We start from the raw sequence: 24,597 nt of genomic DNA, 5'->3' as shown, positions 1-24,597 counted from the left end.
TCTGTACCTTGCTGCAGGGAGCAATCCAATAGGCTATGGCGAGAAAAGGGAGGCCTATGGAGACTCCAAAGACAGCCAGGAATTTCACAGCGATAGACTGTTGACGTAAGCCTGAGAGATTTTCATACCACATGGTAAGCAATTGCTGCTGACAGTTAGGATGAGCAACGAACTGTAAAAACAAAACAAAAAACAAAAACAAAACGCAACAGGAAAATGGCATTGATAGCACTTGAACAGTATACAATTTAGAAGTAACTTGGGGCTGAAGTGTTTGACCTGGGGGCGACCTGAGCATTGAAGCTGGGTAGCTGGGGCAGGTACTTGCAGGGGTAAGTGGAGATGGGCGGGGCTTCTGACTCTGGGATGCTGGAGAGCTTTGTGTTACAGCCAGAACCCTTGTAGGTTGGGCTGGCTGAATTAGTCCTTTCCAAAGTGAGGCCCAGGAGAAGCCTCAGCCACAGAAAATGATAGTCAGCTTTTGTATAAATGCTTGTCTTTAGTTCAGGCTATATATCTGATCAGGGGAGATTTATCTCTGGGCTCATTTGGAAAACCACACAGAGGAATGATTGGATCATTACTAGGGGTTTGGAGTCAGATTTTGGGTTTGGATTTTGCTCTGCCATTTACTAGCTGGTGTCCTTGTGCCAGCTATTTAACCTTTCTGAGCCTTAATAGTCTCATCTGCAAAACAGAGTTTATCAGGTCATCTTATAGGATTAAATGAGATACTTTAGAAAGGTACCCTTCTCTTTTCCTATGTGGTCTAAGGAAAAAAAAAATAAAGTGTTTCCAGAGAACATTTGAAAATTCCTCTGTATTTCGTCACTGCATCTCAGTGGTGTTCAGCTTGGATCCATGGAGTTCTCGTGGTGTGCTGGAGCACTGGCACATTTTATTCCCAGGTAATACCTTTCTTTTGGGACATCATGCAGCCTCTCACCACCATCTTCCTCCCTTGAAACTGCCCTGCCCTAATGCTCAAATTACAAGTTGGACCTCTTGTGACCATCTGATATTGTGTGGCCTCGTCGCTAGACACCTATGATAGTTTATTTGACTAGGGATAGAACCTTGATCTGAACTGGGCCCATAAGGTTTTCTCTTTTAGGTATTTGGAAGTATGATGAAAGAGGCAGTTTATATAGTAGGCAGTTAACATGTACCTGGGGAGATCTGGGCAGCTGTGTTCTGAGTAGACTAGTTAGCAAAATAAGCTAGTTGAAAAGAGAAAGGAGAATGAAGATGTGAAGAAGCTGAGATAGTGTCTGACCCAGCTCCACTTTGCTCTTATGAGCCCTGAGATATCCTTATATTCATAGACAAAACTTCCTTTTCCCACTAGATCTAGCATATAGGCTTGATTTGCCACAATCAAAACACCCCTTTTCTGCAAATAGTTTTTACCACTTGGCCATTTGTTCATTTGACCCTGTGTCCTAGCCAGTATAACTGGCAATAGGCAATATTTAAGTAAAATTTATGGGAATAAAGTTTAAATTTGAGAAAATTATAAACATTAGCTTATTTTTTCCCCATGTCAGGAAAAGGTATTATTTGCTTTTGTCAGGCCTATCCTTTGGCTCTACTCTGCATATCCAATAGATAGGGGTGCTACTGGGACCCATGGACTAGAAAGACTAGACTGGATATTTTTTGAAAAAACTTTGAACTGATTACCCCAGAGTATAATGTGCCCATTTCATCCCATTTACCATTTTGGGTATTAAGAGAACATGTACAATGATTTCTGGGAAATGTAAAACATTCTCTTTTCATTATAAGAACAATATAAATAGAGCTATTTTAGAATTTTCAATGCAGACATGTTCTTGTTTCTAGTTTCTGGGAGCTCACGGTAGCAGCAAATGATCTGCAAGGACACTATCAAAGGTTTATTGGGCTCTGCAGCCTCTGATGTTACTATTACATGAATATTAGATGCAAGCAAATGAGCCTTCTTTTGTAGCATTATTGGACTCATAGCAACTAACTATTGTGGTCTTTCCAAGATAGACACAACAGATTCTTCTCAATCCACAGAAGACTCCACAGATCAGCAGATAATGTACTGTCCTGGCCCCCTTTCCAACTCATAACAAAGAGAAGCAACCGACAGAAAATTATGTAAATGTCATAGTGACATAGTCTAGTCAGTCATAACAAGGTCCCAGAGTGGATGGTGGGTGAGCATGGGGGGAACAGTCATTTTTGTTTTCATCAGTCAAGCTTTTATGGGCACTGAAAGGGCCCTTGCTCTGGAGACTCAAAATCTGATTCCAAGGTGGGACATATGCCCATGAAATAGTAGAAGATGACTACTGGACTCACCCTAGGGCTTCCTGTACCTTAGCTTCCCTGGAAGGCTCTTGTTGCATTTGCCATTATTAGTTTCCCTGTGACTGGGGAGAGCCCACCCCATGCTTGCTCTGCTGTTTCTATGCAGGCAAATCAGCACAACAGATTGGGTAGCATGAGATGGGCAGGATTCTGAGACAGAGAAAAGTGGGGACCATCCCTACTGTCCCTCACTTGCCTGAGGGGAAGGCAGTGATCTAACTAGAAGAGAGGTACTCTCCTGAGACTCTGCTTTCCTTGATTAGATCTTTGCTAATTTCCACAGCTGCATTTATTCCTCCATAATAAAGCAATCTAGCTTTAAACACACTGTTTATTTGTAGACAGGCTTTATAATATAATGCTCTCAGAAAGCTGACAGCAGCTGATAACTGAAGCCCAAGTTGATGTTTACCTTTTTATGGGCATTTTTCTATACTCCTGGAAGACCTTAGAAGACACCTTCATGACACGTAGTTTGATGTTTATCAAAGGACTTTCTCTGCTGTAATTTTGATGCACAAAATATATCATCCCTGATCCAAGGAGGATGAGAGTAGCGAATGAAGTACACCAACAGGACACAAAGAAAACTCTAACGAAAAGGGCACAGAGTCAAGGTACAAAGGTAGGAAAAACTCAGAGTGGGAGGAATATTTTCAAAAGCAAGGTCAGAGAGGAACCCACGAAGAGAAGCCGACAGCTAGAATAGAAAGGAACTCAGAAAATTGGTATTTACTTGGGTTTGCTTTCTTTGACATCTAGCTCACAAAAGAATGGAATGATCAAAGGATGAATGTCACCACGAGTTTTACCTAAGCCTCTCCTGCCCCAAGCCATTTTGGCCTATAGCATGGTACTTTTAGGAAAATTCTTCAAGGGAAGAGCTGATGTGACTGCCTTGATTTTCCTAATGATAATGATTCATACCATTTAGAGCAGGGAGTTTGTAATGGGCTGGAGTTGAGAATCTTTTAAGGTGGGTTTATGTGGGGATGAGTATCCTTATAGGAGAGAAAAAAATTATATTCATAACTGGGATGAACTGTTGTTCAGTAAACTGGGTAATGCAGGGAGTTTAGGAAGTTCAACTGCTAGGCAAGATAGAAGAGTACTCTGAGACAAAATTCTTTATAATGGAAGGGAGAATGTGGGATTAGCCAGACTGGGAAATAGGACCTGAGGGACTAGAATTTGTGGGCTGCTGGTTCTTGAAACCATCCCAACTCAATTCTCCTGGTGGCCCATTTGCACCAGCCTTCATGGATAATGTAACATTTGTGCCCAAAGCTGTTTTCTGGTAATATCTAAACTTCTTGTTCCTCCTAGCCACAGGTGCATTCTGAGAATATAATGCTAGCTTTTCAGGATTTTGGAGGCATATTGGCTGAACCTTGGCTCTTATTTATTTTTAATTGGCTCATGGGCTATTATTTTTCTTTCATAACCCAAAGGAAAACCACCCTTTGCTCTTTGCTCTACTTATATTCATCCACAAGAAAGTAGCTACTGTTTTAAACTAGTCAGTTTTGGAGAAGGTACAAAAATTCCTTAACCCAATATTGAGTTTTTTAAGGGCTGTTTTATGGGACATTCAGACCCATAGCCCATACATTAAAAACAGGATATAAGACTTCTATGATAGTGGGTGGTTAAGTACATGGATTGCTGTAGTGCTACCTGGGTTTAAGTCCTGTTTCTGCCTTAGGCTGGCCAGATGCTGTTAGGTTATTCTTAGTTCTTCACATGCTTAGCTTTCCCTCTTCTGTAAAATGAAGCTGATAATGAGGATTTAATGTTATTGTTTAGATATTAGATGTCCTCCAAAGCTCATGTGTGAGACAATGCAAGAAAGTTTAGAGGTATTGGGTTATGAGATCCTTAACCTAATCAGCGCATTAATCCTCTGACAGGGATTAATGGGTGGTAACTATAGTTAGGCTGAAGAAGGTGGGCTATTGCAGGTATACCTTTGGGGTATGTATTTTGTCAATGGTGAGAGAAAAATTCTCTCTGGCTTCCTGGTGCTATGTCCTGAGCCATTTTCCTCTACCACACTTTTTTGACATTCTCTCTTGCCTAGGACCCAGAGCAATGGAGTCATCTCTCTATAGACTAAGACCTCTGAAATTGTGAGTGCCAAATAAAACTCTGTGCTCTAAAATTGTTCTTGTCAGGTCTTTTGGTTGCAGCAGTGAAAAAGCTGACTAAAACATTTAGTGAGTCAGTATTTATAAAATGCTGAGAACAGAACCTGGCAATAATAAGTTGTATATTAGTTTTAGATAAATAAAAACAAGCCAATGGCTGTCCTTTCCTTTCCATTTTTCTTCCCCTCTTCCTTTTGTTTCTCCTTTCCTCCCTCCCACTCCCTACCTCACCTTCCTGCCTGTATTCCTGATTGCTGTTTTGTTGGCAGACATTTTCTTAAAGTATCCATGTAACCTAAGCAGGCAGTCCTTCTCCATCCAGTTCCTCTTTCCTCATCCCCCACTGAAGGTGGAGCTTGACTTATCCAGGCTATTAAGTCAAAATGGGCTATTATTCTTTGCTGGGGCCGTCAGGGTTACCATCAAGCCTATTCATCAGACACACTGGTACTAGCTCCTCTAATGATTATGGAGCCCTCTCTCAATGAGGAGCAGCGCAGATTATAGACAGAACCTGCAGAAAGCTCTTCTCTCCTTCTCCCTCCCTTAGAGCCTCTCCTCTTCATCACCTTAAAAGCTGCTAAGTCCTGCATGTAGCCCTTTTTGGGGGGAAGGGAAGAGGGCTGCCTTGAGACTATATGATTTCCATATCTCTTAAGCATAGATTTTTCTCTCTGATACTAGGTCTTATTTATACAGTAATGAGATGTGGCAATGCATGTTTTGATAAGCTGAAGAATAACTTAGCTGGAGAAAAATTTCATGAGATTCAATGCTTATGGGGAAGATAACTTTCTTTAATATAGATATGCTATCAAAGCACCCCTCCCCCGACTATGTCTCATGTGACTTTGGTCAAGATTTTCCCCTTTGCTTGTCACTAACATTAGTTATAGAAATCCTTTCTTCTGGAAACTGTCTTCAGAGGAAAAAGAAGACAGACACTGCATCAGCCATCAAGTGGTTGTTTCTCAATGCAGGGCAGGCAGTCCACATGAATTATAGTAATTGTGTTGTGTCATTTCTTATTTGGAGCATTATATAGGATTAGGTTCCATGGTGCTAATATTCTTCCCTTCTTTTTTGTCTTGGCAATGTTCTCAAGTCATGGTGGTTGGGAGGAAAGAAGAGAGTTGGAAAGGTCAGTCATTTACTGTTTTATTTTGTTGGTTTATTCACTTGTTCATTCCTTCATCCACTCAATAAACATTCCCAAGGGAATCCTCTAGTAGGCACTGTTCTCAGCACTGGGGACAGGTTGCAATCTTTGTCCACAGGGAACTCTCGGCTTTATTATTGGAAGTGGAGCAAAACTTAATAGCAACACCCTATTAATTCCTGAGCAGGCCCTTCATGGTGGGTGAATGAATGAATAGCAAGTGCTCATTGAAGCATGGATCATTAGATGGTGGCATTAGTGCCATTTCTTATGGGTTTCTCTTTATTTGTGCCCCACATCATCAGAGAATCTAGTTGCTAGAATATAACACATTCTAGGGTTTGACCACCCATGTTCAAAACATAGATCTTCTGTTTCCTGGGTCAGCCATCTCACTGCTCTTAGTTTTGTGATACCTGCAAGAGGTATCACAGTGCTGAGTAAGTATTGAAGGTGGTCACTTGAATGAATATTATTCCCATTACCACTTTTTCCAGTTCCTCCAAGGGCTGTTTATATAGTTCTTTCACTCTTGCTGAGTTTATACTATTAGCATAGAGTGTTGAATAGCTATGTTCTTTTAGAGTTAAGCATTCATGGAATATATAATGTGTTTCATTAAACAAAACTACTATTATTTTATTAAGTTTTAAATTTATGGGGCACTTTGGTATGGGCCAACATTATTATTGTGCTTATCAAGCCTGTTTATTTATCCATGAAGTTCTGGAATGGCCATTATAGGAAAATAATCCATGATAGTCCTGGGAGATGGTGGTGGTAAGTTTTGGGTGAGGAACCATATAGTCACAGCTCTTTTTAGGTGCCTCTAAATATGGGCACCAGGCAAAATGGAAAGTTTGAAAGATATATCTTTTAAGTTTATACTGTTATTTACTGAGGATCTAGTATGGAAGGAACTGAAGTTATATTATTATCCATAATCTTCACAATGTCTCCTCTAAAATGGATGTTTTTTACATGTCCACATACACAAATGGGGTTGTATTAGCATTTCCATGTTTCAGTTGAAGAAAGTGAGACTAGACTATGTTAGAGTCTGTAAACAAGTCAAAATAACACCTGGCATTTTGCCAGGGGAATGTTAGAGTTCGTAAACAAGTCTGGATGGTGCCTGGCAAAATGCCAGAGGGAGTGGTTTGAGAGGTAACAAAAGCGAGCCATTAAGTGTGGAGATTCCTGATTGGTTGACTGATGTATCTAGTTTATGCTAATTAAGATAAGCTGTGTGGAATGTATAAATACTGCCTCCTGTCCTATAATAAACGGCTCCTACTCCTGCTGTATCAATGCACAGGTCACCCCCCGGTTATTTTGCTGCAGTCGAACAAACTGCGGCAAGACTATCTCAAGTTAGCTACAGTCTCATGGCTAGAAAGTTGAGGTTCTAATTCTCATCTGCCTCTAAGCCTGAGCTCTTTTCACTTAACTAAATGCCCCCGCCTTGAATTTTCTTGATATGGTGGACTTGGGCTTTAACCTCTGCTGGTCTTAGTTCCTTGTCATAAATAAAACAATAAAAATCAGATATTACTGAGAACTTACCATTGTTCAGGTTGAGCACTTTATAAACATTTTTTTTCACTTATTCCTTGTCATACAATGTGGTGAGAACAATCATGCCCATTTAAAAGCTGAGAACACTGTGACAAACACTGTTGTAGAGCAGTTCATAATCACTTCCTTATGTTGCTTCTCCCAACTGAGGCTTCCAATATCTCCTCTGGGTCAGGCCACTGTCCCATTCTGTCCACTAGGCAGGAGGGCATCTCTGTGAGCCTGTGGATTTCAGACGTGCCACAGAGAGGCTTGTATGTTTTTCAGTCAGAGTTCTGGGTGTCTCCTCTTGCCCTGTGATAGTGAACTATGTCCTTCTGGGGAGGACAGTTGATTTATGACTTTCATCTTCAGAGTAGTAGAAGTTGCTATGCTAATCCCATATCCACTTTATTTATACTGTTTGTGATAGATGGAAGGATAGAGATATAGATAGATGGGATTTTAGCTGGGGAGAAAGGAAGTGAATTGAAGGGAATGGAAAGAAGAAAAAGAAAGAAGAACAAAGCAAGGGGAAGGGAGAAAGGAAGTGGGAGATAAAGTTAAAAACTTGACCTCCAACTGTTATTCCAACTTGTTTTTTACTCTTTTTCTTTTCATTCCTAGTGTCTAATCAAACTGTGCCAAGCTAGTCCCTGGGCCTGCCATAAGCATCCTATCTCCAAGTCTCTGCTCAAGGGATCTGCTACCTTAAATGTTTTTCCTCATATCTGTCCTTGTTCAAGTTTTATCCAGCTCTGCAATGATCTCTTCCATGAAGGCTTACCAAGATTTTACCAATCTGGTGAGAATCTTTCTTTTCTCTTATGTAATTCTTAGTTTGTCTCTCTTATACTCAGTATATGCCTATATGACCCTCTGCTGGACAGCAGATTTCTCCTGGAAGGCTCCTGTTTGTTCAATGAGTGGGTTCCATTTGAGTAAATGGCAGAGTCAGAAGTTCTCTGCTTTTAGACTGCAAACCTGGTATCATCCACAGGACCAAAGTAGTCTTCTTACTTACTGTCGCTGTGGTACGGCAGATTCTCAGCACTACTTGGCTATGGCATCACATCTGGAAGAGCCACATGGGTACAAAAGGCTGAAAGTTTGCTTGCTTTCCAGGGGTCATGATGAACAGATAATGACTGAATTCATGTCTCTGCTGAATTCAGTTTTACTGTAGAAGTGCCAGCAGATTGGAAATAATAACAACAACTTCCTTAATTCCCAAAGGCAATTGAGTTAGGAGTTTAAAGAGCCTGCCAGGAAAAAAAAAAAATTATAGCACCATCTGGAGAGGTACCTTAAGAACAATGAGCCAAGGAGGAGGATGGAGTTGGAACTCAGCCCAAGGGAACTTTTGGCTACAATTTGGGGTTCTTTATTTCATATAATCTGCTTAAACACACTCTGCCTGTACCCTTTTCACAGTATTGCTTTCAAATTTCTTGCTTTTTGTTTTGGTCTTTATTTTTTGGTACTAGGGATAGAATCCAGGGCTTCAAGTACCCTAGGCAAGCACTCTACCACTGAGCTATATTCCCACCCTAAAATTTCTCGATTTTGGACCACTATCAGAAACATCCTCCTCACTGTTGGGAGGTTCCATTTTGATACATGTGTCCATGTCTCTCACTTGTTTACAGCCTTCCCTGACTCCTCTTCCATGTGTGGACCCCAATCCCACCCAATTGTGGCATGCTTCTTGGTTATTTCCACAGCTGAGATTTGTGCCAGGCAGCTGCTCACTGAGCATTCTGGAAATCTTCCAGGTGGCCAGAGGATATGGGGACTGCTGAAGGATCTTCAACTCCTGCAGATACTTCATTTCACCTGAATTTTAGTTATGTAGCTCTCTCCATTATTCTCAAAGATGTATCTCTATTCCAGTTTCCCTAGCAGAACATAAAACAATCTCTCTCAGCTGTCCTTAAACAAACCTCCAGTTTTCTAAATCAAAAGGAAATACTTATACATATGCCCCAAATTGGTGGGCTGCTCTGAGGACTAGTGACTCAGCAGCATCTCTCTCACCAAAGAAAGAATGATTTTCTGAAAATCATGAAGCAGCCTATGCCTCAGTCTGAGCTGCAGGAACCAAGACAAATGTCATTGGACTTCTCCCAGAGCTGTGGGTGAGCCATTTCCTGAGCACAGGTGCCTAGGCAGCCGGCCATGGCTGAACTTCCTGGAGATGGATGAAATACTGTGATTTGCAAGTGCTCACCAGGTTCTCCGACAGCAGTGAATCCAGAGAGTACAGATGACATGGCCAGAGTCCTACTGCTCTAGATGATTGCCTCTGTTCTTTCACAGTGTCATAAAGAAGCTACTCTGCATACCTAGGTAGCATTTTTTTTTTACCCCATCTAGTGCTGTGACTTATCCTGAAACTAAGGAAGTAGTAGAAGCTGCTTCTAGAAAACTTTCTTGGATTATTTCCAACTACTTCCCTTTTTGAGATTTTGCCTCTAGCCAAGTTTCTGTGAATACCATTTCCAAACATGGCAAATGTATCTACCCAACTGTGTTCAAAGAAGTTCCATTTAGCTCCTCTAACATTCGGTTCTAATCAGCCTTTAAAATCCAACTTCTTCTTCACCTCCCAGTTCTACTAAGTCTCTTGGTCTTCCAAGATGTCTTGGACTCCCATGGATCTAATTCTGTGGCCCCTTCATTTGGCAATCATTTCTTGAGTATGGATAGCTATACTCCTGTGTTTACATCTTATCTTTTCTATTGTTTTACTCTCCTTGAGAGAACCAACTGTCTGTGTATGTCCAAGAGTGTGCAGCCTTATGTTTTGCATGTAAGGGGTGCTCAGTAAACTTCTGTTGAATGATCAATAAATTGAATGTTCTTCTGAATCCTTTTAAGATTTGTTCCATGATTTTCCCTGTGACTAATCATCCCAGAACAGTTTCAAAATATGACAAATCCTCTATTACTCAAGGTCTGATGAACACTTAACTGTCTTCACGTCTTTACTAAAAAGTAGATAAGGAGAGATGATGAAAACTAAATGGGGCTCTTGTCTTGTGCAAAAGATTGAAATACAATTCTAAAATAGGTGTTGAGGATCATTTCTTGATCAAATGAGGATTATTTAATTTCTCTGTACACTATGTACCACTGAAAGCTTATATAAATTCAATATTTAATATCAATTCAAATATTTATATAATAATAATAATAATAATAATAATTACTATGATAAGGAATAATTAATTTTTTTGAGCACTCTTTTCTGCCAGACTTTGTGCTTAATAGTCATTGTATTACTTAATCCTGTATTAGTCTGCTTTCAGTTACTATAACAAACTACTTGAAGCTGGGTACAAAGAGGCTTATTTAGCTCATAATTTTAAAGGTTGTAAGTCAAAGCTTGGGTGGCCCCATCAGTTCTGCCCCTGATGAGGAGTTTTTGGTTATATCACAGTATGGCGGATGACATCATCATGGGAGCATGTAAAGCAGGAGAGATCACATGGTGAGACAGGAAACCAGAGACCAGGGAGTGGGCCAGACTTGCTCTTTTATCACAACCCAATCTTTTGAGAAATAATTTATTCTGCAAAGCCAGCTTCAATCCCTTCTGAGGGTTATGTCCCCAATGCCTAATTAACTTGCACTAGACTTCATCTCTTAAAGGTTTTACTACCTCTCAATATTGGCACACTGACAACCAAGTTTCTAGCACATGAACTCTGTAGATACACACTCAAACCATATCCAATTCATAGAAAACCCTCGCATCACTTCCTTGATGTTCATATTATTAAATACTTATTTTAAATATGGGGATAAGACACAGACTAAGTAACTACCCTGCAATTATTCACAAAAGTGATTGTTGATTAAAAGCCAATTTGACTTCAAACATAATGTTTTTGAACTATTATCTGTATTTCCACAAGGGAGATAAAACTCAGTCAGACATACCAAAGCACAAAGGACCATGATTTCTTCAAGTCTGCAAAGGCAGATGATCTCACCATCCAAGGTGAGTTAGAACTCCCATATCTCTTCATTTCTACCTATTAGTCTCAGTGGAGAAAAAGATCAGGAATACACAGAAGAAAGACTCAAAGTTAATGCTCTTAACAACTCTATCCTCTTAAAAGGAGTGAGAGGTCATGCTAAAGATGAAATCCTGGGATATTTTTTTCTTCCACATGTGGAGAGGAGTAGCAGTGACTGATTCTGTGATGGCTCAAGTTTCTGGTCACCACTTTGCCAGGAACCAAGTTAATGTAGAGGTCACCTAAGCCCAGATTTACAGCCTTGAATAGTGCCAACGACGCTCAAAAAACTTCTCTGCTGAGGGAGCAAATTAGAGTCTCAGGCCCTTTGCCAAATCACACCTGACTCTGATGTCTTAGTAGGAAGAGCTGCAGTTCCAGGTGGTTCCCCAAGTCTCAGTTTTGATTGGTTAATTGTTTGTTGTTTGCATAACTCTGCAGACCTTCCTGGCTGTTCTGTCCTTTGGGTACCAAGATTCATGGAGTTGACATGTGGGCTCTGTGGTCAGCCTACTCAATCTTAGCCCCATCCCTGACTTGTGAGGGACCAACTAGCTTAACTTCTCAGTTAACTTCTCTATAAAGTGACCATAAACATAACTAGCTCAATGGAAGTTTCAAGGGCTTAGGAAATGCATATTCCTTTTTTGGTACAAATTATGGTGCAGTTCTTACGTAGCAACATGCTATTTTTTTTTTGTTGGTGGACTATTTTATTTATGAAATAAAAATCATAAGTATAAATCACTTATATCATGCATTAAAAGTTTTGATCAACCAAAATATGGTCACTAACTGAGAACCTGTTTATTTTTCATGGTTCTTAAGTAGAGAAAGAAACTTGGTCATCAATAAAAGGAATAATTATTATCGTAGTTCAAACACTTTATCAACAAGGAGAACGTAAATCCAAAGTTACTGATATCCAAACAAGAAATCTGCATGGGAATTTGTGTCCATATTTAATTAAATGAAAGAAGACAGAAATAGACTGCACATGCTTTCTTCAAATATAAACCACAGCTTCCAAACAATACAAAAATTGTAGTTCTAGGCTGATATAACTGAGGATTATATGGTTTTAAAAATGACTTCCTCAGCCATGTTTTGTGGTTTATAACTGTAACTCCAGCTTCTTGGGAGGCTGAGGCAGGAGGACCACAAGTTCAAGCCCAGCATGGACAACTTAGACTCTGTCTCAAAATAAAAAATTAAAAGGACAGGGAATGTCACTTAGTGGTAAGAGCACCCCTGAATTTAATTCCAATATTGGGAAAAAGACTTAAATAAATTAAATTTATTTAAAAGACTTAAATAAATTAAATATTAGGTGAGTTGCAAGCAGATGAAGAAATCAGAGGGCAATAGTTGGAGCTTTCTTATCTCTTTGTGATTCCAAGTTTCCCATTTTTTTTTTTTGCAGAGAATGTGCATATAAACCAGCAATGATATATTTGCTAATTTTTCTTTTAAAAACCACATTATGTTTTATTTCTAAATTTTCATTTTAAAGTAATGCTTTAAAATTAATTTCATCTTTGTGAATTTATATTATAATGCTGATGTATATATAACATATTTTACACATATTTTATTTTTACTTGATGTTTTATGTGTATATGCAGTTTTATGGTTGAAATACACTCAAGATTTAGTGCTACTAATTTTAAATTTTAATTTTGAATTTTCAAATTTATAAAATGTTACTTCTACTAGTATTTTGATCTTATGAGACATAAAAGCTGAAATAATGGCAAAGTTACTGGTTCAAGGATAAGAAATAACACGTATAACTCCACTCTTGTAGGTCTCAGCAGCAGGTGAGAAAAAAACCTAGTCTCAGTGGTTGATAGTCATTTAACTATTCCTCAGACACACAGTACATGCTTGTTGATGCCAGGTATGTGCCTTTGGGAATGGAAGATACTGTAAACAAGATGGTCAAGGCTGTGTCTGGGAAGGTTTTTAATCCCCTAAACTTGAGTCCTTCCAAACTGGATGGCAGGGAAGTTTTTTAAATTACAGCTTCCTCCTATGTTTTCCATTTGACTTAAAGTTCTCACTGAAGTCACTTTACCTATCCTTAAATATACTAAGTGCAGGCATCAGCAACTCCCTTTTCATTCTAAGTAGGCCAGCCCTGCACTCAGGAACAGCTGCTGCTCTGTCTATAACTTTGCTCTATTGCCCCAGCATCTCCTCTCCACTTGGTGCTTCTGTTTGCATGGAAGGCTCCTTCACAGGCTGGGCCCTTGCTGGCCAAGTAGACGGAACAACTCTCTGCTCTGCCCTTAGGCTTTCTCCAGCAATTCTACGGATGGGCCAGCAGGGACCCCTGTAGTGCAAGGTGCTGAATTCCTTTGGACCTTGATGTCTCCTTGGCCTGTGGTTTCTTCTTTCTCTGCAAAGCTGGCTAGATTTGCTCTCCTTTGTTCCTACCTCCAGATCCCTACTATTTGCACAGAATGACACTCTTCTCATGCCTTTTTTTCTAAAGGGCAATCCTCCAACAGAATTGCTGGTAGTGATGCCCAGGGTGAAGTATGATCTGTTGTTCCATAATTTCTTCTTCCCAGGTTTCAGGCCTGCATGTTTTTGCTTTTGATGATGCCAAGTGGGGTTTTACTTGATTAATTTCATTTTACCTCCATCTGACTATGTGAGGTTGCCTTCCACTAAGGCTGGATGGAGAGAGGTATAAAATCCGGATACACATTGAGTTCATCTTGGTTTATGGGAAGGGAGGTTGAGGAGGGGTCTGAGTTCAGAACTACTGTTCACCCTTCCCACTTAAGTCTTGGCTAAATTGCTTACTTTGGGAATTTTTCTCTCAAATTTTCCTTAAAAATTAACTTTATCTCCTGCTCTTCTACTCCCTAACACCAACCTGATCAATAAATTTGACCCAGCTCAAGTTCTTTTTCATGTGGTCTGGATTCCATGCAAATAATAGAGGAATGTACTTATCAATGAACATCCCTTCTCCTCCAACAACCACCATAATTCTTCACATACATTGCTCACAGGACACTTTTAAGGGATGCCTCCTAATTTTCTATGTCATGCTGCCTGTTCCTATTCTAATACTTTAAGAGACATTGTTAATTAGACAAAGAACCTGACACATATCTAAGTGTGACACTTAGTAAATGTTGGCTTAATCATCATCATCATCATATTCTTCTTCTTCTTCTTCTTCTTTTGTAGTGTTTGTGGCTACTGTGTCACCTGGGGTTTCTAGTTTGGACAATTTCAATTGCTCTCTTCACTTCCCCCCAAAACGTGGAAATTTATCACATCCCAAACACTGGGAAACATTTCTGGTGAAGGCACATTTTAGTCATGCAGGTGACCTCTAGCTTTTAGATGTCAAATGAGGACATGAATATTCAGCATCCAATGCAAAGGTCCCCTAGGCACTTGGGATTGCTAGTTGAGAGTAAGTAGCTCCATTTTTCATCTAGGAGCTGTGCCATGATATAAACAGTATATAAAATTTATGAGTTGGGTTAATTTTGCTCCTATTTTAATGGTTTTTTATTAAGCTATTATAAATATAATCTCTCTCTTCATAATCATATTCATATTATTCTTAATAGGGAACTGAGATTGAGTCTCACAAAATGTTTCAATATACTTGAAGTCACATCTACCTACACTCAGATTTATGTAATCATTTATGTTTCATTTCCTCAGCAGATATCTACTGAACTAGGCACTAGGAACACCAAGGTCAATAATAATGTCCTGGCTCTCATGGTCCTTTAAGTCTAGTCAGGGAAATAGTCCAACAGGCACATTTAATGTAGTTCAATCAGTGCCATGGCAGGATACCATGAATTCACAGAGAAGTAGAACCCAGCCCAAGCTGGGATGAAGAGGGTCAGTGAGTAAAGGATTGCTGGGGGAGGAATTTTTGTGCTGAGTAATGAAGGCTATACTCAGGCCACCAAGAGAGTTGGGAAGAGCATGCTGAAGAGAAGGAGCAGCAAAGCATTTGGGCTCTAAAGGAATACAGATCTTGGTTTAAATCTTGCCTCTGCCTGTGACTGACTGATATTTAACAAGTTATGTTACCTCTGAGCTCATCTGTTTTATCAGGCTCATTGAATGAGAAGCACTTGGCATAGTAAAGAACATAGATTGAACACTTAATAAATTGTTATTGTTGCTACTGAAGCCTTAGAGCACAGTGTGTCAGAAAAGTTATAGGTAACTCAGGGACCATGCAGGAGTGAAAGAAGGTGGGAAACCCTGAAGGACTTGTGAGTCATGCTGAGATGGAGACTGAATGTAACATGAAAAAGCCAGGTGCCTTGGGAATTAAAACTTGTAGTAGACTTTTACTTTTTGATATATGGGTTAGATAGCCATAGTGTAGGGTTTTGTGCATCCACACTTGCCCCTGCTGCACCCTCATGTACTAAAGAGCAGAACAACATCCTCCATTTAAATTATAGCATCAGACAGTCTCAAAAGGCTCCAGGGACACCTGATTCATGGAACCTGCCCAGTGGACAATGATAATTTATTGCAGCATCTAGTATTCTGTTTGCAGACTCTTTAAATGTTAATGACCAATAATGTAATTATGATGGGGAAAGTTCCTGGGCCAGTTGTGGGTTTAATTTAATTTACAAAGCCATCTGGAGCTATGCAAAATTCTTTTTTACATTTTTTTCCAGACCAAATTTGGATGGCTTGTAGTTACTATAATATCCAGCCTACAGCAAAGGACTACCCCCAGGCTCTGAGATCCAGAAGGAAGCACAGTGGCCTGAGGATGAGTTGACACAAGGCTTGTGGTGGATTTTATAATTTCCCCTCCCCGTGCCTCTCCAAGGGCAGGGAAGGAGCATTATTTGGCTAGTAAGGATGGGTTTCTGATAAGAACTGAGTCTCATTCATCTAAGAGGCCAGAAAAATGGCTATTTATTATGCTTAGGAAAAAAATTCATATTTGTTCCTATGTCTATAAAGACTTTGGTAATCTGGTTCTTTACATCCAGTCATTCTCTCTTTTGCTCTCTATGATCCAGCCCTACTGGATTTACTATTCCATTTACTATTCCTAAAATGCACCAAGGCCCTTCCTTCCTTCCTTCTTTCCTTCTTTCCTTCCTTCCTTCCTTCCTTCCTTCCTTCCTTCCTTCCTTCCTTCCTTTCCTACCAGGGATTGAACTCAGGGGCACTTGATCACTGAGCCACATCCCCAGCCCTACTTTGTATTTTATGTAGATACAGGGTCTCACTGAGTTGCTTAGCACCTTCCTTTTGCTGAGGCTGGCTTTGATCGTGATCCTCCTGCCTCAGCCTCCTCAGCCACTGGGATTACAGTCGTATTCTACCTTACCCAGTACATCAAGGCCTTTCTTGACCATCCTGTCTAAAATATAAGTTCTTCCTTCCTTATTAATTTCCTTTCTGTTCTTTCACCTGGCTTTATCTTTCATCACTTAGCAACTACCACAGTTGATTATGTATTTAAAGTCTGTGATTATTAAATGTACTAAAATAGAAGAGCAATGACCTTTTTCTTTTTGTTTACTGTATTGTATCCGGACTTAGAACAGTGTCCAGTACATGGTAGAAAATTCAACAAATATTTGTTGAAAGAATAAATTCATGAATGAATCCTGTGGCTAATCTCATTGATTCCACAGTAGGAATGCTAACTCTTCTCTCCTCCCGGAAGGGATGGCATTTCTAAAGATGGCAGCAATATCTCCCATCTCAATTGCTCTGGAATGCTATCTTCCTGCTCTTGGAGTTGGTCTAACTTTCAGTGACCTATTTTGACCAATAGAATGCTGCAGAAGCAATGCTGCAAAACTCAATAGGTAAAAGCATTAGAGATCTTTCAGCAGTTACCATTATTCCTGGGAAAGCCTCTTAGAAGTCCAAATCTCCTGAGACCACCATGTTGTGAGGAAGCTCAACATGGCTACACTAAGGGAGACCATATGAAGAAGCACTGAGGTGCCAGACATGTTTGTGTAGCTTTCTGACATCTTCCATCCCAGCCCAGTCACCACTTTAATACAGCTGAGCAAATGATTCTAGTATAAGAACTTTCCAGCTAAGCCCTGCTTGACTTCTTGATTCACATAATTGTAAGCAAATAAAATGATTTTTTTTCTAAGCCAATAAATTTTATGCACCAAAAGACAAGTTGAACACCTCTTTTCAGTTTACAGTTCTGAGCACTCCATCTTGTCTTCTCGGTGGGGCTTTGGGCAAGAGCTCCTTCTCTGGCCCTCAACAACCCTCACCTGCTAGTAATCTTGCAAGCCTCTCCTTTCTTAGAGGAAGAAGCATCCCTCCTAATTGTTGCTACTCTCACCTTTGTTTTTGATGCTCCCTACAGCTCCCAGCCATCTGAAATCTGGCTCCTGAACTCTGTTGAAATTGCTGTCTCAAAATCTTGTTAATTTCTTTCTGGTCATCAAACTTATGAGTCTGTTCTGTGTCTTCTTTCCCTTAGACAGCTCTGTGGCCCAGATGCTGCCTACCATTCACTGAGTCTTAAACATTCTCCTTCCTTGAACCCTTCTGTGTGACTTGGTGTCTGAATAATCTGCAAGGGAGATGAACCAGTCTTGTTTTGTTGGCTGATGACTTTTCATGGGAGAATGAATGGCATTTTTGCCTCCTGTCTCTTGAGGAGGTGGTGAGGAGGACTCTGGGCTCTGGTGGTTCCAGAAGTTCACAGTTTTGGGGTTTTAGAGATTGGTCTGAAGACCACAGATAGACCTTTGGGGAGAGTGAGGCCCAGTGAAAGGAAGGAGTTGGAGGATAGTGCTTGTGTTGGAGTGATGCTTCCTGAGACTGGGGGAAGGGAGTGAGGTTTGGAAATCTTCTGTGGGGGTGGAAAGACATCAGGTTCCATTTTAACTCTGCTCTAGAGGTAGATGGACATTGAAATGGGGGTCATTCCAGAGTGTTGGAAGGGGTTGACCAATGCCAAAGTTCTTTTTTGTGGAAGTTCAGGGGAAGGTCTCAGCACCTGTCCAGTCCAGATATCTTTCTTCATTGGAAGCTTCAGGAGGGAAGAGATTCTGTCTGTTTTTTTTTTCCTATTGTATTCCCAGCACCTAATGCACTGTCTGGGACACTGTGTGTACTAAAAAAAAGTGTTGAATGATACGATGGAGACACAACTTGGGCCAGATGATTGTGATCAGTGTTTGTTAGTGGCATCAGGTATCCACAGAAGAAGGGCACAAGATAAGAGTTCTCCTTTAGGTGGACAGGTTAGTCTTCTGGATTGTGGTATGACACAGAGGAGAATGTCCCAGACTGACTAAGATAGGATTTCCTGGTAACCTGGGCAAGACACTGAGCCAGATATCATATGATTTAGAATAAGCAAAAAATGGTGAGAGCCACATTTATTGAGTACTTATGATGTGCTAGACACTGCTCTAAATGATTTTCATGGATTGATTAATCCTTGCAACAATTCTGTGACATAGAGACAATTGATACAACTATTAGCACTTTTTTTTTGTTTTTGTTTTTGTTTTTTCAAATGAGGAAACTGAAGCACAGGAAGGCTAATTGACTTGTTTGCGGTCACACAGGCAGGATGTGAACTCAGACGTGCCTGCTTCAGAGTTGGATCTATACCAAAAAGCAGCTAACAAGTAAGAATTCTTAACAATGAGAAACATGAAGCAAACTCATATCAGTTTTTTCTGTTTCTCCGGTAATTATATACTTAATATTATATATGCATATATACAGATACTATATAAAATCTTAGTGATATAATAAAATGATACAACAGTTTAAAGTTAGAATTTTCTAGTAATAGAGTATAGCAACATGGCGTTGGTTGTGCTTTGTCTGCCACCCAGATGATATGCACCTGGTCCCCTAATTAATACTGGCTATGGACCAGAATAGTTCCTGAAAGACAACACTTGTAATGTGCTAGGAACTTGCATCTATCTGGTACTTACTAGGTACTGAAAGTTTATAAGGGAAGCATGGTTATCCCTACATTAGAGGTGAGGGAAAAGCAAGGTTAATGATTTGTCTAAGGTAACCCAGAATTATCTAGCTCCAGAGCTTATGATTCTAATCACACTCCAGAATGGAGTCTTTTTTCCATGTGATGTTGAAAGGTGTTATTTGGTTGTTTGCTTGTTTGTTTAGCAGAAACACAAATTATTTGTCTAGGAAGTAGTCAGTTATTTCAGGAAGGCATCTCTAACTACCAAGTAAAGAAATGTCAGGATATTTGTATACTGTTTGTAAATTTAAAAACCCATTACAATTATGATAGAATATATATATATATATATATATATATATATATATATATATATATATATATATATATAATGTGTTCCCCTCCCCATAGTACAAAGTCAGTTTTGTCTGGGTAGTGGTTTATTATCAGCTAAGGATCTGTAACTGGTGCTAATGAATTTGTTGAAAATTTGTTTTTGAAAACCCTCCCTAATGGGTTTTAATTTCACTAAATTCAGCCTGATGATCATTGGAAGTATCTTCCAAATTACCAATACTTTAACATCTCCTTTTTACCCAGGGAATGAAGGACCTTGTTAGAAAAGCAAGTACTATGCTTATTTAATTGCAAGTATCTGGGAGATCTAGATGAGGAAGACTAGCTGAGGATCTGGTGAGTGTAATATTCTGAGGATCTCGGTGGACTGGAGCAAGAGTGTCCTGCTCTGCAGGTTCACTTGTCTATCCCCACCATGGGAATTCCTCTGGCAGCCTACTTGACTGTTCCACCAGGTTAAGAACAGAACTCAGTACAGGCTTTTGAACAAGCTGGATGTGAGTAGGAGTCCCTGCTTGGCTTCTTGGACTTTAGGTGACTTGCTCCTCCTCTCTGGGTCTCAGTTGCTTCATTAGTAAAACAGAAAGCATGACAATGGCTGATGTGAGGATGCAGCATGTATAAGAAGGGCAGAGACACAGCTCTTGCTGGCACTTAATCAGAGAGAACCACTCAACTTCCCTTCTTTGTGAGCATCCCTCCCAAGTTTCATTTCCTCTGTCTTTGTTCTTGGCTCCAATCCCTTTCCTATGCACTATGGGCCTAGGCCTTCTTTGGGTTCTTCAGAGCTCTCTGCTGTCCATTTTACCACAAAGTCCTCCAAGTTCCAAAATGACTTCTAATTCCCCCTGCCCTCTTACCAAAAGTATACCTCTGTTAGTGTAATTTAGGAATATGAGTAATTTATTCTAACATTGGTAGACCAGACTCTCATACCTGTGTTTAGGCTGAGCCAAACACAGTGGCACCCATCTGTAATTCCAGCAACTTGGGAGTCTGAGGATCACATGTTCAAAGCCAGCCTCATCAACTTAGCAAAGCCCTAAGAAACTTAGTGAGCCCCTCTCTCTCAAAAAATAATTAATTAATAAAAGGGCTTGGGATGTAACTCAGTGGTTTAGTGCCCCTGGGTTCAATCCCTGGTACAAAAAAAAAAAAAAAAAATGTCTAGGCTGATTTTGTGCCCTGAGTTGAAAAGCATTATTATTATTTTTTTACCTCCAAGTAACAGTTATACAGATTTCTTCCTGAACACAGAATGGCCTGCAGGTCTTCATCCCCTTCTACTTTATTCCTCCAGTAGCATATTAGCCAGTTCCCCTTCTTGGATATATCATCAAACCTTGCCACTTGAATAGCCTTACTGAAGCAGGGCTACTTACAGTCATGATATACCACTAATTTGGTCACAAATGTGTAAAAAATTCCATATTGCACAAGAGTCCCAAAACCCCAAATGGAAAATGGTAAGTCTCTAATATGGAAATGCTAAGAGATATTGATAGTGTGGTATTTGGACAGCTTGGTGGTAGGGTCAGAATTCACACAGAAAAATACTCATTTGCTTAGTAATCAAAGGAGTGCATTTTAAAATATGCATAAGATAGTATTTTGCATATATTAAATTAGGGGGGAAAATCTTAGTAGAACCCTGTGCTTGCAAAGTACTGATGAAATCAGTTCAGTTTTATACCACTGATGACACTGAAAATTAGTATAGATATTTGGGAAAATAGCTTTCAAAATGTTGCAAGAAACATAGCAAATATTTATGTCCTTTGACAAAGTAGAGTTAGCTCTCAGAAATTCAACTTAAGGAAATAATAGCAAAAACAAAACAAAACAAAAAAAAGAAAAAGAAAAAAGGAAAGAAAAACTATATGTATGGAAACTACATGCATGGAAAAATAGTAAAATATAAATATATTTAAAAAGTGAATGTTCAATACTAGAGAAAATGTCAACAATGATACATCAGTCTTCTACTAACAAAAATATGAATTATAGAGAACATAGAAAAATGCGTACATTCTGACGCTTGATGAATCTTATCCCAAAATTATTTCCCCTACAGCTCTAAGTATGTAAATACATATCTGTATATGGGAAAGAATTAGAAGAATGCAATCATGCATTATGCATTTTTGTTTTTCTTCTAATTATCTTTCTTATTTTTTAGATGTTTGTGCAATAAATAAAATCAGCAAGATGAGAAATGCAAACACCAAAGGCCATGTGCAGGATCCCCTTTCCATTATGGAATAGAGGATGTTCCCTTCAGCTCCTTTTCAGAGTCCCTTCTGCTGGCCTAACCTCCCCAGCCAGCCATCTTTTCTCCTACCCCAGGAGTCTGCTCTTCATGCCTGTTCTTCTACTTCCTTCTCCTCTTCATATGCCCACCCCTAGACTATCAGTGAGTCCTGTAACATTATCGTACTTTTGTGCCTCCCCATGTTTCCTCTGCCTAGATTGTACTACACTTTTCCTTTGACTTCTGACCTTTGAGTTCTGTCTAGCCTTTAAAGGCCTGATGCAGAGTCTACCTCTTTTTCCTTGACACTTTCCCAAACCATTTTTTGTCTGAATTATTGTTTGATAAGCGGCTGGATTCAGATCACGTAACCCTTTAGGCAGACACTCCTGACAAATGAGGTCTAGGCCTTATTCTTTATATTGCCCACTGATTTGGTGAAATAATAGGTGCTACATGATTAACCACTCCTCAAGCTTGTTCTACCTGATAACACCTATCAAAATCAGAGCAGACAAAGTACTCATATGGTGATGCATCAGATGAATATATTTGGAAGTATACACAAGATGAATTTTTAATACTTCTTTGTGTGTGTGTGTACAAATATATAACAACAAATTCCATTATTAGGTACAACTATAATGCACTAATAAACAATGTGATAAAATTGTTATACTTCTGTAATAAGTATATTATGAATCTATTATAAGTATACTAATAAGTATGTAATAATTGTAAAAATATAAATTAATTTATGATTTATTCAGATGCAATTTAGAGACCAAGTTTTATTAATTTTGTTAAATAGTATTTTGAATTTAAGTGACTTTTTGTTGTTTTTAAGTAAAATAAAGCCATTAGTCAGGATCTACATTTCATTACAGTTGATGACAATAGTTATAGGAGTTCATGAATGAGACAAATAATGCCTAATCTAATAATTCATCATGTACTACTTTCCTATTTATCTCAATTACATCCTCAAATGTAATAACTTTGTGGGTTTCTTCCACAGCTTTTAGGAATGCATTTTGCCTTGAACTTGAGATTATGTTGTATTTCAGAAAAATAATTGGAAGAAAACTCAGGTATGGTTCATTCATTCATTCATTCACTTAATAAATATTTTTGAGAATCTTCTGGCCTGCGTTTGTTCTAGGTTAGGGTTATGGTGGTGAGCTGTCCTAGGGATATAGGACTTATTGTGTTGAGGGAAATGGATAGTAAACAAAGTGAACAAAAGAAATAAACAAGATTCAATGAGGGAACTGGGATGGAGAGAGAGTGATGGGGAAGGGAACATGATAGTGACCATGTTCAGACAGGGTGGTCAGAAGGCCATTGATCTCAGTCTTTAATGCAGAGGAGGATCAGTCAGCAGAGATCTGCAGGAAAGGGACCAGTAACTTCACTGGGTTTAGAACTAGTGTGGAGTGTTTAAGGCACAGAAAGGCAGGTAGTACCCCTGGAGGCTAGGGAGCAGGAAAGGGCTTTGGTATAAAATGAGTTAAAGAGGAAGGCAGGAGCCAGATCATGCAGCAGCTTGTAGGCCATAGTTAGTGGTTGAAATCTGAGTACTTTAGGGCATGAGGATATTGGTTTCTCGCCAAGATCCCTCTTACTAGGAAAGAGCACCCAGCCCTACATGCTGGGGTGCTGGCTGCTGAGGGCTCATAGATACACTCTTTTTCAGAAATTCCCTCCAGCCAATGGGAACCACTTTGTCAAGGAATACTTATATTTATGTCCCCGCCTTGGGAGACCTGCAACTGGTGACTGACTGATATAGGTATACAAAAGGCCAACCCTTAGCTTAATGTGGTGCAAATCTGTGGAGCTACCACACACTCCACTCCAAGGTGCCTCTCAAGATCAAACTGAGGGAGGACTTCTCTGAAACCACCTCTTAATTTAGCTTCTTCTCCTTCCCCATCCTACTTCTGCCCCTCCAATGTAGGTTTCTCATGAGATCATGATTTTAGTAAAACAGAGCTTACAAGAGCCCTTAACTTAGGCTCTGCTTCCAGTAGTGATGAGTAACAGACTATACCTGGCTTATAGATGAGAGCTATAAACTGGGGCATGAAATAATTAAATTATTTAATTTTTTTCCTGGTGTGTGTGTGTGTGTGTGTGTGTGTGTATGTATGTGTCTGTCTGTGTCTGTCTGTCTATCTGTAGGGGAAAGAGAAGAGGAAGGCAGACCTGTTAATTATATGCTATTGTCATCATCTAGGCATAATATAACTATGGCTTAGATTACATAAAGCATCCTTATTAAACAGAAATTTTCATCTGCAATTATACTTACAAAACTTGCCTTCCATCAAGAAAATGTGCAATTGACTTTAGGCAGATGAATGTTAAAAAGAATAATGCACTTTGGCATATAATGGGAGGAATATGTGAAAGTTAAAATGCTTATTGAAAGTCTAAATCTATTTATGAGCATTTAGTAAAAAATAATGTGATAGAAATGTGCAGTTGGTCTTTAGCTTAATTACTGGAGTTAGTCATGGGTCCTTGGGGGAGATTGTAGTTTCTAAGATCTATTGAATTCTGGGATAAAAGTGACAATTTGAAAATGGCTTTTGTTATCTTTCCCACTTTGGGCTAGTAAATATTTCTGACTGCATCTTTTCTGGAGGGCATTAAGGGGGTGTATGTTTCTGTCTTGAATGCTACTTAAAAATTTCTCTTCCTGATAATCCCCAAATAAGGAGGTAATAGTAATCAGACTCTGACTTTCTTAACAAACACAGCACACAATGAATATGATGTTGGTTAAACAAGCCAAG

General features: G+C 39.4%; 1 protein-coding gene across 1 annotated transcript in view; it reads right to left on the bottom strand.

Annotated features, from left to right (window-relative positions):
* The window catches only part of LOC124107678 (short transient receptor potential channel 7), a 149,887-nt gene that overhangs the window by 22,757 nt on the left and 102,533 nt on the right, over positions 1–24,597 (bottom strand). Inside the window, exon 4 of the mRNA XM_046465862.2 lies at positions 8–172. Coding sequence (XP_046321818.1) covers positions 8–172 — 165 coding nt within the window. The remainder of the gene's footprint in view (positions 1–7; positions 173–24,597) is intronic.

The sequence above is a fragment of the Marmota monax genome, unplaced genomic scaffold, assembly GCF_021218885.2.
Source record: "Marmota monax isolate L192 unplaced genomic scaffold, Marmota_monax_Labrador192_F-V1.1 WCK01_AAM20220418_F8-fsc00097, whole genome shotgun sequence".
Lineage (NCBI taxonomy): Eukaryota > Metazoa > Chordata > Mammalia > Rodentia > Sciuridae > Marmota > Marmota monax.
Note: the sequence above shows the minus strand (reverse complement) of the source record. Positions and strands in the feature narration are given on the sequence as shown.